At 49.1% G+C, this 16,309-nt stretch overlaps 1 protein-coding gene across 10 annotated transcripts in view; it reads right to left on the minus strand.

Annotated features, from left to right (window-relative positions):
- Positions 1 to 16,309, minus strand: part of ADAMTS17 (ADAM metallopeptidase with thrombospondin type 1 motif 17) — a 372,624-nt gene that overhangs the window by 76,951 nt on the left and 279,364 nt on the right. For all 10 annotated transcript variants that reach the window (XR_009007372.1, XR_009007376.1, XR_009007375.1 and 7 more), the window contains 4 exons: positions 15,157 to 15,237; positions 6,697 to 6,854; positions 3,589 to 3,748; positions 1,317 to 1,452 (listed from right to left, as the gene is read on the minus strand). Coding sequence is in view for 3 of the 10 variants with exons in the window: in XM_057542046.1 (XP_057398029.1) it covers positions 1,317 to 1,452; positions 3,589 to 3,748; positions 6,697 to 6,854; positions 15,157 to 15,237 (535 nt within the window). In the remaining 7 variants the exon portion in view is untranslated. The remainder of the gene's footprint in view (positions 1 to 1,316; positions 1,453 to 3,588; positions 3,749 to 6,696; positions 6,855 to 15,156; positions 15,238 to 16,309) is intronic.

A 16,309-nucleotide genomic window follows, 5' to 3' on the forward strand; every position in this document is an offset into this window, starting at 1 on the left:
CATTTCTGTGCATAATTTTAAAATATTTTGATACTAAAACAATATGAAAACATAAATGACTGTAAAATATGATTCTTGAATGGGTCCCTAGGATCTTTCTTGCTCAATCATGCCCTTGAACCCATGCTGACCTCTCCTCTTCTAGAGTCACTTATTCTCCTTTCTAATCATATCACAAGAGCCAGCTGTCTCTGCTTTCAGGAAAAGAGACTGTGGTTTGTCTGATATTTAAGTCTTCATGCTTGCAAGTCCTTCCTTCTTTGGCCCCACATGTGTGTGATTGATTGATTGATGGATAGATTGATCAATCAACTGATAGGTTTGCTGGATGGCTGTTCACACCCAGCATGCTCAGGACTTGCAGAAGTGAGCTATTCCTCATGACCATCAGCATTAGGGTAGGATTTCATTCTTAATTTTAAAAGGACCACATAAAACCAATGAAACAAGTCTCACCTCACTTTCCTTCCTGTCTTCCCACTTTCATTCATACACATTTTACCAGTTTGACAAAGAAAACAGGGTCAGCACGAAAACTAAATGCTTTGTGAAACCTTTTCACCAGGCAAGTGGTACGGATCAAGCTTAAGAAACCCAAAAAACTGCCAGGTTAAAAGTCCAGCCTTTTTACAAAAGCTAAACATGCCTAACCCGATGCACAGAACCACAAAACAAAAACCATGCACCTCAACCCAGGGCAGAACGGGAGGCCGGTGGTGATATTACATAATACAACAGAGTAAGATGCAAAGACCCACTAAAGTGGAAATAAGGAGGCTTAACTGATGAACACATTTCACACAATTCTTCTCAGCTAACAACCCAAGAGAATTCACTTCAGAGCACACAAGTACACGGCCATGAAAGCTAGGGTTGGAAACAGAAGTTCTGATGGATCCCAAACAAAAAATAACTTACTGACATTCATTTCAGCCACTGAAATAGACCAATCACAAACACTAACCTATGTACACCTACTCACGGGTGCTCATACTATGACACTGATTTCCTTTTTCTCCAAGACACAGTAATTTGGAGGAGGAGTTGACATGTACCAGTTGAAAGTATGCGGGATGGTTATTTCTTTTTTCACTAGATGGCCCCCTATGAGATGCCTTCCAGTGAGGACTGTACACTCCTATCAAAGTTCTGGCTTAGTAGCCAGAAATTCAGTATTTTGAGCAAGCAGAAATCACTCAGAAACAACAATGGAACACAGAGCAAGACTGTGGTATTAACTGTGCGTCACCGTCCCCCATTCATGGGCGTTGCTGCTTTACCCTGGAGGGTCCAAACTTGAGAACACAGCTCCTTACCGTGACTGGCATGGGTGCAAATTGCACCTTCGGATCTGGGGCTCCGGACGGCTGGCTTGAGGGCAGTCACTGTCATTCACCAGAGTCGTGGTCTTGTTAACAATCCGTGTGCAGGACACGATGGTTCTGCGTTCCCCTAGAAACCAAACCACACAGAACTTAGAGGTCGTGGTACACACACCTGGTAAGGCCATTCATTCACCTTATGGAGGAGTGTTCAGGTGCATCTTTTGATCAGTTTGTCATTTAAAGTGACTATTGTAATGCTTTGTTGTTTGTCAGAGAGGGAGAACCATAATCTTTGGGATGAGGGTGTGTAAGACATGGCAGGGGCAGCATGGGGCAGGAGAAAGATTCTGGAACAGGATCAGAAAGAGGCAACACTTCAGATCAGCCATGTCCTTGGAAAGCTTGGGGTTCATTGACGTCAAAGTTGTGATTTGGGTCTTTAATTTCCAACAAAGATTGCCAATCTCTGTATCTGTTCATTTGATGTTTAAAGTCTATGGAGATCTGGTCTTGATTAAACAACTGTATATCAGCCCTCATCAGAGATGATGGCTACTTATTACAGAACTCCTACTCGCTGGAGAGAAGTGAGAAACAGGAAGGCTAGTCTGAAGGACACAGACCCAACCTGAGAATTTGTCTCTCCATCAACTGCCGCTCGTGCCTAAGCCTCACATGCTCTTGGGAAGCTTCACTAACCGGTCACCCCAGCTGGATGTAGTCATTCTTTTGGGTGTTCCCAAAGCACCCTGCACACTACTTGTCCATGACTTTGTTAGGAGTGGGGGTGAATGATTGGGAGCTAGAAGGGCGGCCTTCGGAGCCAGGCTGTCTGGGTTCAGACTTGGCTTACTCACTAGCACAGTGAGCACAGGATTGCTACTTAGCCCTCACGTTTCTGTGCCTTGTTTTCCTCCACTGGACTGACTCGCTTAACTTCCCTATGCCTCAGGGTGCTTTAGGGATGGTTAAAATGAATTGATACAGATAAAATGCTTAGAAGAGAACCTGGCAGGGGTTAACACTTCATGTTAGCTATATTCCTATTGTTATTATTTGGGAAGCGTCATGATAAAAGATTAACAGGAAGTCAAGCACGACTATATGGATCCCACACTCCTCAACCAATCTGTCTCCTGGGGAATTTGTCATGGAGAAGTGACTCAAAATTATGGAGCCCTCAACTTGTGTAAGCATAGAAAGCACAGAGCCGCCTCAAGCCAGATTTCGGTTTGCGCTGCAGGTCAGGGAGCCATAAAAGGATGCCAGTAGTGACAGCAGCAGAACAGTACCCCCTTGCCCCCCAGCCAACGGAGCCTGCTAACTCTTCCATTTGGGCCACGCTTAGTTTGTAGCAAGCTGCCCCAGTGGAAAAGTTTGGTGCCATCAGCCCCGCAGGACCGAGTGTCGGTGAGGCCATGCCCAGGTCCCACCTGCCAGCCCACCCTCTGGGTTGGTATTCCAGAGTCCAGGTCAACCTTCTGTTCTAACTCTGTGTCCATCAAAATTTACCCATCCTGCATCCATCCCCCATGACCCCCCTGTGTGTCCTGTCAGGGTGATAGAATACACTGTACTAAGGGGTCTGCTGGCTAAGAGTTCAGAATGCTTCCAACCGCGCCTCCTAAACAACACAGTAATGACTACGATGCCTTTTGTTCATATCGATTTTTGCAGTATTTGAGTCTCCTCCCTGCAGTGGGCATGAGGGTTGATCAGCATAGAGAGAGTAAATCATCTGCTAATATATGGAGGCAAATCATGAAGCCAGGACTCAGGCTCTGAACGTTTCACTGGAGTTGGAGGACTTTTTCTTTCCATTGTATTACTGTTGGTTCCATTAGTTTCCCTGTATTTCCATTGGTCACTGGGGCAAAAAGAAAAGGGTATTTGAGGGTCAGAAACATCTTCCAGTGCCCCTCTACCAAACAGCAACAGATGGAAGTCTGTTCTGTTCATTCCCAGGGTCACCTGTCACACTTGTGACACAACCATACATCAGCCAAACCTCCACTCGGATCGGCATCCAAGGGCCCCATGCCATAGGCAAAGCTGGGCACAACTCCAGCATGGAGGAGTTTGGAAGACTCTGTCCAAGTGTTTTGCAGAGAGATTTGCAGTGGGATGTGGTTACATTCCATGGAAATACAGGTTATGTGGCTAGCCTTTCCCAGGCTCTGTGCACCCGCCATAGAGTGCCCTGAATTCACTTCTCTGTTTGACAAAAACCCACACCCCATGAGCCCGTGACCCTACTGCTCACCTCCTCCGCACTGCACACTGCAACCTTCCCAGCTGCTGTGGGTCCAGATGAACAAGGAGTCCTGCGGTTTTTCTGGTTCACTTTGATTTTCAGCAGTGTAGTTTACGGGAATGGTGTATTCGTAATGAATTCCATAATTTTGGTCATGAAATAACAACACCTGGATCAGCAGCAAAATAAAAGGCCATTTTGAAATAAAGCGAAAGCTCCCAGGATTGCTGAACTTGCAAGCCAAGCCGTGCTGTGGCTGTCTCCCTACCAGGGGGAACCTGTTCTTTTCAGGGTTTCAAAACAGGTTCATTCCAGGGGCACACCTTTATTTCAGTCTTGGGTTCCCTAGATACTCAAATTCAGGGCAGGAGCTTATGTAAACCATCGGCAGGGAGTTCTACTCTTTTCCACTGGAGAGAGGACTCGTTTAGACGAGGGATTTGGGGATTAGCAAATCTGTGGGCTCTAACTGCACGTTACATGGAGAGCTGCTCCAGGCAGAGCAAAGTACCCGTTCCCACAGTCACCCACGAAGCTGCCCTTACAGGCGAGAAAGACACAAATATACTGCTTTTCCTAAACAGGCATCTGAACAAGTAGGGTTACTCTACTTCTTTGAAAATGAACACCACTCTTCACACCCCGAGCACCAGTCACTGCTATGTGTAAGGCAGGCTCAAGGGTAGACACAGCCCCCTGCAGGGGAACCTTGGGGATGCCTGTCAAGGATGTAGGAGCCTTCCTGCTGCCATGGGAGCTAGGATGATGATGCCCACAGGGTGCACAGCCTGGCGCAGGGCTTAAAGCTGGGAGTGAGGGGAGGGGAGCCATCATCGTGCAGCTTGGGGACCCCTGGGTCTGAAATCCTAGTAAGTGGGAACTGGAAGGGCCTGCTCTTTGTTTGGTAATGCATGTTTCAAGCCCTGTAGAGAGAGAGGTGCTCTACTGGCTTTATTTCTCTACGTGTACGTAACGGTGCAAAAGAAGCACTCTTGTGGGAGCTTCAAGTGGCCTGGCTGTGGGTGGTATGTCCTCAGGCTAGGCTTGGAACCAGGGGGCGGTCCTGAGTCTAAGCAGCTAGCAACTTCACTTCCAGCCCGGGGTCTGGGAGAGCCGGCCCGCAGGAGCTGGAGGCAGAGGGTGCTCCACCTGACCTGGGGAGGCCCGATGGACGGTGTGCTGGACGACAGGAGCCGCCCTCCCTCCCAAGCATCTCCCAGCCCTCCAAGGGCTGCAGTTGCAGGCGGGGTGGGGTGGGGTGCTAAGAGCAGCCCGAACTGAATAAACATCCACTTCTCCAAGAAAGAGACTTGCAGTAATGCATTTGGAGAAATGCCTCCAGTTAAAAAAAAAAAAAAAAAGGCTTTAAAAGAGATCTTTATTATCTCAGTATGGGAATAAGACTGGTGAATTGAGAATCCATATGAAACCAATTTCATGCAATTTTGTAGCCACGTATAATTTGTATGCGTGTGCATAATTGCTTTCAAATGCAGGTCCCCGTGGCTCTATGGGTGCTCCTGACCCTGCAAGCAATGTGCACACCTCAGTTAGGGGACAATGGATTTCCCTTCAGAGGCAGATGGGCTCCTCTCATTTCTAGGTTTAAAAACTGGTAGTAACAATTATATTTCAAGAGAGAAAAGTGATTAATGTTCAAGAGGGCAGGAACTTCAGCTGTGGTAGTTATTGCTTTCCTGGAGTTTTGTTTATTATGGTCTGAATGAATTCAGGCTGTGCATTTGCTTTAATGGGCTGTGATTCACTCACAGTTTATGAAAGCTTTTGGGAAAGAAAGGAAATAGGCCCATCTTGGTGTTTGCTAGAAAAGCAAATTCACATGCTAAAGGTGATGCTGCTATCTTGGGTTTTATCTTGTTTTTTACTTCCTCTTTTAGTCCCTCTGAACGACTGCTTTTAACTCAGGACAGGAGGATTTGTTCCAATGACTTAGATTAGGAAACAATCTAATCACAGAGAAATGACTTAGGTACCGGTTCTTAGGTCCCAGAAATCAACTTGCAAGTATATACCTGCAGTAGATTTAGTGTGTGGAGTGTTGCACTGATAGATTTCTGGACAGTTTATGTCATCGTGGAAACTGGCTCCCCTTACTCTTATCAGAAATTGTAACAGGGTTAGGGCCATTGTGGGTGACATCTCTGCTCACACGCAGAGCTGGTCTCCTCAGGAGAGTCCCTGGGAAGTGGCCTGGGAATCTCTTGTGTGTCACCTAATCTTGAACAGCTGCAGGTTGCCAGTGACCACAAATTAATGGGGAGATAAGAACTTCCAAGTAGAGACTTTGGCAGGCATGGAGGACAAAATGTGCTTTGATTGCAGGCACACAAGCTGTCACAACTCCCATTCTTTGGAAGGAGACATGGAATCAATAATTACAAGCTATCAAAAGTTAGTCACGAGAAGTCCTGAACCCTGAGAAGGCAACGGTGGCATTCCTGTCCCTGGAGATCTTTCACATTCTTAAAAGGCAGCATAACCAGATGTTTCAGTGGTTTGCGTGGGGTCCTCCCTGAGACAACACACAAGACCAGAGTGCCCTGATCTGGCCTGATTGCATGATTTCTCGAGGCCACCTGGGGAGTAAATAGGCCAGTAGAATCTGGTTCTCCCTTGATTCCTGAATCCTTGTTGCAAGCAGAGTCTGGAAAACCTGAGTGGTTTTGGTTTGGAAACAGAGTCAACAGTTCATTTCCAAAAGGTAGTTTCCGATGTGGATATACAAACTGTGGGGCAAATCTAAGCCATCTGATATTAAAACATAGACTTTGAGTGGGGCTGTCTGCTTAATAATGCCAAGTCTCCCTGGCGGCCACATGGCTAAGCATTTTCTTCCTGGAGGTGGTTCCTTTTGGAAAAGATGGGAGTTCTGCCAGTAAAGAGCTAGGGCAAAATTTTGAGAGGGCAGAATTTTGAAGCATGTGGCAAAGGGATTAGATAAGAAAAGACGAAGAGAGAGACATGAGCAGCAGGCAGCCAGGTAAACCACCAGGAACCAGGTGTACCTCCTCCCCACAGGGTCTCAGGGAAGAAGTCAACTGGTAGACCTCTTGGAGCCAGCGGTCTCAAGACAAATGCAAAAGCACGGCAAATTACCATCAAATGCAGAGGCATTTTGGTTGGTCCCTTGGCGGAAATTTTCTCCCACAGGCCCCTTCTAACATAGCGGACGGTCGTGCCTGCAATCTGGAACTCTCCGGGGAGCTCTATCTTCCAGTCACTGTTGATGGATCTCTTGCTGGAGTCTTTGAGAGCTAGAAAGAAAATGGAACACCATGGAATCAGGGGAGTCAGTCTGTCTTTGAAGGGAGTCAGGGTGTCCTGAGCGGTGGGTTGGAGGTCTCACTCTCTACCTCCACAGGGGAGAAGAGGGAGGCCTGCAGTGAGAGAAAGGGAGCTTTCTTTGAGAACAGAAGCCTGGCTTACAGGGAGAGAACAGCTCCTGACCCCAGGACCCTCCGAGAGACAGCTGTCGTGACTCCTGCACCTCTGAGCATGGGCCGCTGTCTCAGAATCAGCTCACTCGGTGGCGGGTGCGGGGAGGAGCGCCAGAGAATGGAGACAGCCACAGCCCAATCACATTTCATGAGATTTACAGAGTAGGGGGTTTTCCACCTGATGAATAGATTCTATTTTAACGTGTCCAAGGCTACAAAACAGGATTTGTAGCTTTAGCAAAATTCATCCTTCATTTTACTCTTACCCACCTGGGGCTTTTTAGAGGGCAGCCTAACTCCAATGCCTCTCAAGGATTTGATAGCCCTAGATTAGTAAAGCAGATGCTCCTTCAAGAAACAAGTGTCATTCTACCAAACACAAGAGTCTGGAAGCCTGAGCTGCCTACAGGCGTGGCAGTAACAGTGAGCCGATGTCTTGTGGGTGGTGGGGGCCCTCCCACCCTCAGCTTTGTGGCCTTTGCTGGGTTCACACTTTGCTCCCTCACACTCCGTACAAAGTGTGTTGGAACTGACAAGGAATTGACAATCTGCTGATTGGCCATAGCAAAGATTTGGTTTTCCACACAAGCCATATATTTATTATTATCTGAGCGCTCACCAGTGACTTTCTTTGTTGTTTCCTCACTTAGGTTTTAGAGTCATGTGGTTCTCATGAGGGAGCATTCTGCAGTGAAATTCTGTTTTTTTGTGTTGTTTTGTTATTTAGGAAAGAAAGAAATAACTAGAACCTACTCTGGCATTTTGGAGAAGGTGGCAAATGAAAATGGGTGACAGTAAGTCTTTATGTCACTCAAAAAATAAAGCTTTCTGTGCACCCCAAGTCCAATGCCATGCTCTCTGCCAGTGCAGCTAGAGTCCCCTGAGAACCAGATGCTCTCAATCACCTTGGGACCCTGCTCAACCCACAATCAGCGAAATCAGGTTCTATCCCATTCCCTACTCTCTGCTTATGAGGCCAGAAATATTAATAAAATGCCCACATTTAACACCAATTTTGGATAATGAGAGTTGAAACCCAAAAGTGGTTTCGGTTAACCCTGAGTCCATGAGCCCCTGGCTGGGTTAGGACCCGGTGGGTCCAGTCCTGGTCAAGCCACAAGCAGCTGGGGGATGCTGGCCTCCGCTTCCTCGTCTGCAGGACACAATGGTCCCAGCAGGCTCTCCTGGCCCCTAAGGGGGAGGTGCACGCTCAGGACTCTGTGCTTACAGGAACTGCCAAGAGAAACCGAGGGACCTGGGAAGGGCTGCTTTCCAGCAGGATGGCTTCCAGGAGGGGGTTCATACTCAGGGTGGCTGCCCAGTGAGTGGCTGGGGATTACAGGACTCCAGGGAAGCCTTCGAAAAGAGAAAGCTCTACCACTTAGAATCGAATGCTTCCCTTCAAGAAATTCTGCCTACTATCGAGATTTCCTGGCTACTGGAAGGAAGCGAGACTGTTGGGATACTCACAATTTCTGTGACTTTTTCTCTTCCTCAGCCACTGCCTGCAAGTCCCCATTCAAGGGGCACATTCTCCGGTTTAGCTCCTCCATATGCTTTTACCCATTTAACCTTCCCAACAACTCTCTAAGGTAAAGGATTATTTTTCTCTTTTCACAGATGTGGAAATGGGGGCACAGAGAGGTTAAGTAACCTGCCTAAAGTCACACAGCTATTACATTGTCATGTGGAGAACTGAATCTAAACAGACCAAGCTCCCACATTCTTTAGGTTATAGCATCAGTCTAGAGTTTTATGACAGACACTGAAATGTGCAAATGTCATATTCTCAAAGAGAACAAATTCCAAGCTCAAATTGCTGTGGGGGGGGGGTCTCACGTTCTACATACCCTCATAAAAATAACTAAAGTTATGGTTTTCCACAGCTTCCAGTGAACTAATAACCTAAAAATACTTTTGGTCATGTTAGCTACTCGGGTGTCTAGGCTAAGGCTGTATGGGTGTTCACTGTTCTTTCAATTTCTCTGAAGGTTTGGAAAATTGTTTCTTGCACATGCATATGTAAATTTGGTTTTCAGAATCAGTACAGGCTGGTGGGAAGTAGCAGACAGACAAATGAGGGAACAGAAACCTTTAAGAAAAGCCTCAGTAGGGGCTTCCCTGGTGGCGCAGTGGTTAAGAATCCATCTGCCAATGCAGGGGACACGGGTTCAAGCCCTGGTCTGGGAAGATCCCACATGCCACGGAGCAACGAAGCCTGTGCACCACAACTACTGAGCCTGCGCTCTAGAGCCTGCGAGCCACAACTACTGAAGCCCATGCGCCTAGAGCCCATGCTCTGCAACAAGAGAAGCCACCACAATAAAAGCCCGCTCACCACAACAAAGAGTAGCCCCTGCTCACCGCAGCTAGAGAAAGCCTGTGCGCAGCAACAAAGACCCAACACAGCCAAAAATAAGTAAATTAAATAAAAAAAAGAAAAGCCTCAGTAAAAACAAGTCAGGGAAGCACAGGGAGCAGCCGACACATCCCTACACCAATCCCTCACCTTTTTCTGAGGGCCTTGTAGCTGGTGATGAAGGCACAGCTCCTGCCCTTGGGAGCTCAATGTTTGAAAGGGAGACGGGTGAGAAGACAGATAAACATGATACACTTCCAGAAGCTCAGTGACAGAGGCTAGTCTGGGGCCTGTGCACGCTTGTGTGGGCAGAGATTGGGGCAGGTGGGGAAGGCCTTCTGAAGGAGGAGCCCTGAGCTGAGACTGCAAGAAAAGCAGGGAGAAGAGGTGGCCTGGAGCGTGTGGGCAGCTTGGGCTGTTGCTCCTTGCCTCCTCGTTAAGCTCAGTTTCTGTGCAGGGTGGTGGAGGGAGAAAGGTACCCTGCCCCATGTGGAGAAGCAAGTGGAAGGTGAAGGAATATTGGAAGTCTGATTGGGAAGAGGAGGTGACAGAGAGGGGCTACGGAGGTGGAGAAGGAAAGAGAAGGCTCACTGTCATTGTCACTGGGGTGGGGACACGAGCATGTTGAGAACCCTTGAAACTGAGAATCAGAGAGATGAGCAGAACGAGTTTGTGTAAAGCTGTCTGCTGACCCCCGTCATGCTGGGGTCACCCCACAGAACCCATTTCCCACACAGAGACCAGGTGCACATTGGGGCGGCCCTCTCCTCCTGTCTCAGCCCACGCGTGTGCCCCAGTCGACTCCTGCGTTCAGTGCCCTGGGCTGGGCCCTGGCCTTGTTCTGTCTTAGGGCTTCTGTGAGCATCTAGTGTGTTGCTGCCTGCCATCTCTCTCTCCTTCTGCAAGTAACAACGCCCAGAGGAGCTTTTGGGGATGTGTTCTTCCCCCAGTCACATGGGGCTGACCCCAAACTCCACCCTAGCTCCAGGAGTGCATCCATCACCCAACCCTGGAAGGTAAGAGTCAATTCTAAGACTTTCATTCACGTTGGGAAGAAGGAGCTTTCTTTCCACAGGTTGCCCAGAGACTTGATATAAGTCTTGCCAGTATGTGGCAAGAGGTCCCTAGATTAAAGTCAACTGAGAAAGGACAGCAGTGCCAGGATAGAGACTCTATTTCCCATGATATCATTTTAAGCTCCTGGATCCAGCAGTGTCTGAAGCCGATAACACAGAAACTGAGAACTGGGTTTGGCTTTCACATGTCACATTTGGAGGTTGGTTTTTAAAAAATACTAACCATGATGGGGGCAGGGCAGGTTGAGAAAGAAAATTACTAGTATGGATTCCTAGAAATCACGTTAGGATCCTCACTAACGTCAGCTTAGTACCCCCTGAGATTCAGAAGGCCCGGTATACTCTATCCAGGCTCTCCTGGGCCCTGCTCCTGTCCGGCACTTTGTTTGGGATGAGGCAGCTCTTTCTCACTTGGCCTTGTTTCTAAGGTGCTCTAAAAGGACTTTATTGGATTATAAACTGAAAACCACCCCGCCTCCGTGCCAACAGTCAAACACCTGTGAGGTCAAGAGTGGGAAGGACTGGAAAAAGTGCAGGAGGGCACACCTGGAGCCGATTATAAACCCATCCACAGAAATGCTGCGCAGAGGTGTGGGGGCCGCCTGGGGAAGCCCCACTTCTGCCGGCAGAGGCACCCGCCGTGGGTGACACAGGGGACAGACGAAGACCCTGCTGGGCCTGGTAGCGTGCCACCCTCTCACCACCAGGGGAGTGTCCTGCTTGGCAGTAGGGGTTGGGGGAGGTGACATTTCAGGAGGCGGTCCACAGGGTGGGCGGGGGAGGCCGTGGAGGAGTGAGTATGGTCAGGGAAGAGGGGAGGGCAAGTGAGAGAGGCAGGCAGTGGCTCACCGGCTCTTCCAGAAAAGGCCAGCAGCAGGATGGGGAGGAACACGCCAGACAGTGCAGTGCTGGTGGCAGGCTCTCTGGGGAAAGCAGCCTAGATTTATAGTGCTTGTCACTATGCAAGGTGTAAATGTGCCCACATGACAGGTTTCAAGTTATCCACGTGAGCTCTGTGAAGGCAGAGATGGGAAGAGATGCGAACCGTGACCTCTCCCATCTACATACCGCTGCTGGGCACTCCCAGGACTTCTGAAGTCACCTGTCTTTGCTTTGGAGGTCCTGGCCTGGGGCAGCTGAATTGGCAAAATCTCATACCGTCACAGCCTCAGGGTATGTGTGTGGTCAGGGTCGGGGCTCTCATGGTTCCAGAAAGAATCCACTGTTCTTGTCCAAGCTCTGCGGCAGCCATCTGCACGGCGGCCGCAGACTTCCAGGCACCGCAATCTCAGCTTTACAACTGCCACTTGACCCCTCATCTGAAAGCCAGCGCCCCTTTCTCAGGACAGTGTGATCATGATGACACCCCTTCATGCATTTTGCAGTGGGATGAAAACTCAGAGGCAGAATTCTAAGTAGGAGGCCAGCAGTTCCAAGAATCATGGGGATCGCTGCAAGCCTGTGGACTCTGGGGTGAGTCATTTAGTCAGCAGGATTCAAAATTTGCAGGTTGCCGTGGTCCATGCTGAGAAATCAGAACTTCCTGATAAAATTGGAGTTTAGCACCTGACATCCCTTCAAAAGGGTAAGACTGCAGCCTCAGAAGGTCTGTTGGAACATCAAGATCTGAACATCACTGACAGTGAATTGATAGGTTCAATGTGGAGTCTGATGAGAAAACCACCTTGTGGGGCCGTGTCAGCCCCAAAGGGAGAATGTACAGGTCACTCCTGGCCCATCTGTAGTGGCCTCCACCCCGGAGAAAGCTGCACAGAGCAGGGTCTGTGAGAGCTGGGGAGGCCGAAGCTCCGGGGCCGCTCTCGTGCACCAGTCCTTTCCAAGGCCCTATACGTAGTGTATTCTTTCCCTTAAAGAAGGCCTCCCAAATTAAATAAGTTTTGGGCCCCAGAAATTCCCGTTCCTCTCAATCCTTTGGCATCAATGGTATGTGCAAGCCCCCTTCGTCTGTCAGCATTTTGAGATTAGTTTATATTTGAAATTAGAATTTTTAGGCCTAGAAACTCAACAGGGGTCATTAAGATGATTACAAATGCTCTGCTTTGATAGGGAAATATAAAGTTAAGAACAAAGGGAATTCCTGAGCGACTTGATTCTATCTGTAATGTCTGTAGTTCTGATTTGCTGGTGAGGATATTTTCACTTGCTGATCCTGCCTCAGAGGTTGGATGTTTTAAACCCTGTCACAAATATAGAAGCACTTGCTTTTGTGTGTGTTGCTTTGGAGCCCTCAGAAGCCTCTCAACAGCTGGAGAGACTTCTGCATGGATGAAGACGGCACATGCTCTCCCTTGCTACCACAGCAGAACCAAACCTCCTCAATGGCCTGGAATGTGAGGTCATATGGTGACCGTCTGTTTCCCTCAGGGCCCTTCTATCTCTCTGTGGACATTTATACAATGTCCCTGGAGTTCCGGGCACTGTGAGAGATCCTGAGCCTTTCCAGGGAGCAGGGAGGGGGCATTCCTGCTGGGATGGCTCAGCTCCTCTCTGGAGCTGCCTGGGGGCAGGCACAAGAGGTCGGATCCCGTCTGCATGCCCACTTCCTGCATGGTGCTGTGAAGAAGCCAGGCTCCTTTCTGTCTCTCTCCCTCCTGGATTCCACTGGAAGACTTGACCCACGTTCAACCTACTTCTAATCCTGGCGTTGAGTCAGCTCCTTTTATTTCCACTCGGAGTTCTGCCAGCTCTGCTCTCAGCTATGGATGCAAACTGCAGAGGCATTTCCTGTTCCAGGTGGTTTTGAGCAGAAAGCCAGGCAGCATGGGTTGAAGGTAGGTGGGGTGAATTCTTTAGGAACTGCTCCCGCAATGTGAGAGTAATTCAAAGTTACACAGGGTTGACTTCCAAAGCACCCAGCCCCGAGTGGAAACAAGGCTTGTTGAACTAACTTTAGAAACGTAACAAGCATGGACCACCTTCGGATTTCCCTTGTGCACACATCAGACCCTGGAATACTGGAACTGTGATTTCCAGATAAGAGGACAGAGGCTGGCTCCAACCTCCCAGGGAGGTCCAGTGCTTCTGGGGAGCTGAGAATTCATCCTGAGACACTGAACCAATCTCTTCGGGATGGACATCTGCTTCTCTGAAATCCACACACCGAAGCAGTAGCAATGGGCAGGTTTAACATATGTTCTCCAGTGAAAAATCATCCCCACTCGATCTCTGGCCGTGATTGACACCTCAGAGCAATTCTGGGAGGCTCCATGAGTTGCAGCAGACCCAGCTGCAGTGAGGAGCTTGGACAAGCTGCTGAACTCCTAGAGCCTCATTTTCCTCCTCTGTGAAATAGGCACGTCAATTCTCTGCAGTACATTGGGGGGTTAGGGGTCAGGTCTGCAAAGCAGAGCAGGGCTCAATGACTGGGAGTCACAACGTCGATGTCACTGTTATTATTGGAATGTGTGGCCCTCAGGCTTCAGGAGCGGAGAGGGACCACCGTGAGAGCTGGCTCTCCGGGCACCATCCACTAGTTGTTATTTGTCGGCCCTAAGATGGGTTCCAGTGAAAAGTCATTTTTACTACAGGAATTAGGTGTTGAGTGATCTAAGAGATTCTGACATCCCTCTGTCATTCTTATATCACACAGAAAAGGAGAAGTAAAAATAGTGTTCCCATTTTCACCAGATACCTTGGGCTGCAGGAACAGTGCTGGCAAGTCTCGGAGGGCAGGACCGGAAGCTGAGGAACTTACTTGCAGGGCACCTGCTGGTGCTTTATGGAAGGGCCAGTAAGCTGACCTTGGAATTGCCCCAGCACCCGAGATACTGGGATCATGATTTTTGAATAAGATAAGGGTCAAAGGCGATGTCAGACTCCCACAGAGGCCCAGTGTTTCTGGGGAGCAGGAATGTCATCTCCAGGTTGGGGAGGGCCAGTGTACCAGTTGGAAAGGCTAACTTTGGGGGTGACACTGGGTGATGGGGCTCTGAAGCAAATGCTGGTAAACTTGACCAAATTTCCTTAGGTGGGCAGAAAGGAGGGAGACTCTTTGAGAATTTAGTAAAAAGGCCATCACTTTGAAGAAGGTGCCGAGAGCAGCACAAGGCCCCGTTTTAGAAAGCATTTACGAGCATCGTTCTATTTGTAGAACAACAGTTGGGACAGTTTCAGAGAACAGTGCCAGGCGGGACTGGGCCAGCGTCCATGCCGGGGAGGCGGGAAAAACCACGGACGGGGCTGATGAAGACTGACGTGGATGTCAACCCGAGGGACAGCAAGGTCCTAGGCTGGCAGCAGGAACAGCAGCGGCCATTATGGCCTCCAGGACACAGGTGGATGGGAGGCAGGTAAGAGAGTTGGGAGGAGGGGGCAGGGCTGCCTGAGGTCTCCTGGGGTTACTTTCGGGGACTTAGGCTATCCCAGTTCCTCACAACTTCTTTCACTCACTCTTCTGTCACCCGCTTTCCTGTCTGAAGCTGGTGGTTCCTACTCACCCCTTCCCCTCACCCCTCATCTACCTTGGGGATGGCTGCACTTGAGCCAAATACAACAGCACTGTTTGGTCCATGCTGATTACTTATATCATTACACCTAAAATATGAGTATAAAACCAATGGCTTGAGAGCACCCCTTCAGCATTTTGCTGAACCAAATTAGCAGCCTGATTGTCCAAATCGATGCTCAGAACATAAACTATGAGTCAAACCATTTTTTGTTTTACCCAGAAAACTGTGGGCAGGTTTATCTTCCACCACGCGAATCCTTCGAGCTCCAGCTGGAATGATAGCAGCTTCAATATAACCTGTAGTGACAGATAACACACAGGTGAGCCGACCAGACCTCTACCCTCCATCAGAGGCCCCGCAGCAACCCCCCACCAAAACCCACACTGCTGCACCCCCATGGTGATTTCAGAGCCCACAGGCTTGCAGAGCTCTGAGAAATCAAGACAGTCAAGAAGTGTGCTAGGGCCAGAATCTCCTGGCTGCCCAAATTCCAGAGAGCACCACTTGCATGTGTTATGAGTTGAACTGTGTCCTCCCACCCCCAAATCCATATGATGAAGTCCTAACCCCCAGGACCTCAGAATGTGACCTTACTTGGAAACTGGGCTGCTACAGATGTAATTAGTTAAGATGAGGTAATACTGGAGTAGGGTGGGCCCCCAATCCAATATGACTGGTGTACTTATAAAAAGAGGAAATCTGGACACAGACATGTACACACGGAGAACGCCGTGTAAACATGAAGCAGAGATCGAGATGATGCATCTTATAAGCCAGAGACTGCCAGAAAACCACCAGAAGCTAGGAGAGAGGCATGGGACAGATTCTTCCTCACCTTCACGGGGAGCCAACCCTGCCGACAACTTGATCTCAGACTACTAGCCCCCAAAACTGTGAGACAATAGGTGTCTCCTGTTTATGCCACCCAGTCTGTGGTACTTGGTTACAGCAGCCCTAGCAAACTAAGAGCCTGGAGTTCTTTGTGAAGAGCACCTCCCTAGAGCACGGGTGTAGAGTGCCCCGGCTGTGTCATCTATCGGATTCCTTGGCTCTTTGCTGTACTTTGAACTTTTCCCTGATTCCATGGGATGACAGCAGAAGCTAGGCTACTTGCCCTATGACAAAACCACTGCCTCAATACCGAGTACCATTTCCTGCTTTCACTGCTGTTTGGGTGTTTCTGCAACCGTTGCAGTATGTACTTTTGTCCATTTCCTTGAGTATTTCCAAGTATAATGGGGTCCCTCAGAGGCCAGGGCCTTCTGCCCATGCTCTGACCCCACATGTGCCCAGAACGGCAGGTGGTTAGCGAAGATTCAGGAGGAAATGATTGAGGCTGCCAGGGAGGAGGTCAGGGGCTGGCTGATG

This window comes from Balaenoptera acutorostrata, chromosome 3, assembly GCF_949987535.1.
Source record: "Balaenoptera acutorostrata chromosome 3, mBalAcu1.1, whole genome shotgun sequence".
NCBI classification, from domain to species: Eukaryota; Metazoa; Chordata; class Mammalia; order Artiodactyla; family Balaenopteridae; genus Balaenoptera; species Balaenoptera acutorostrata.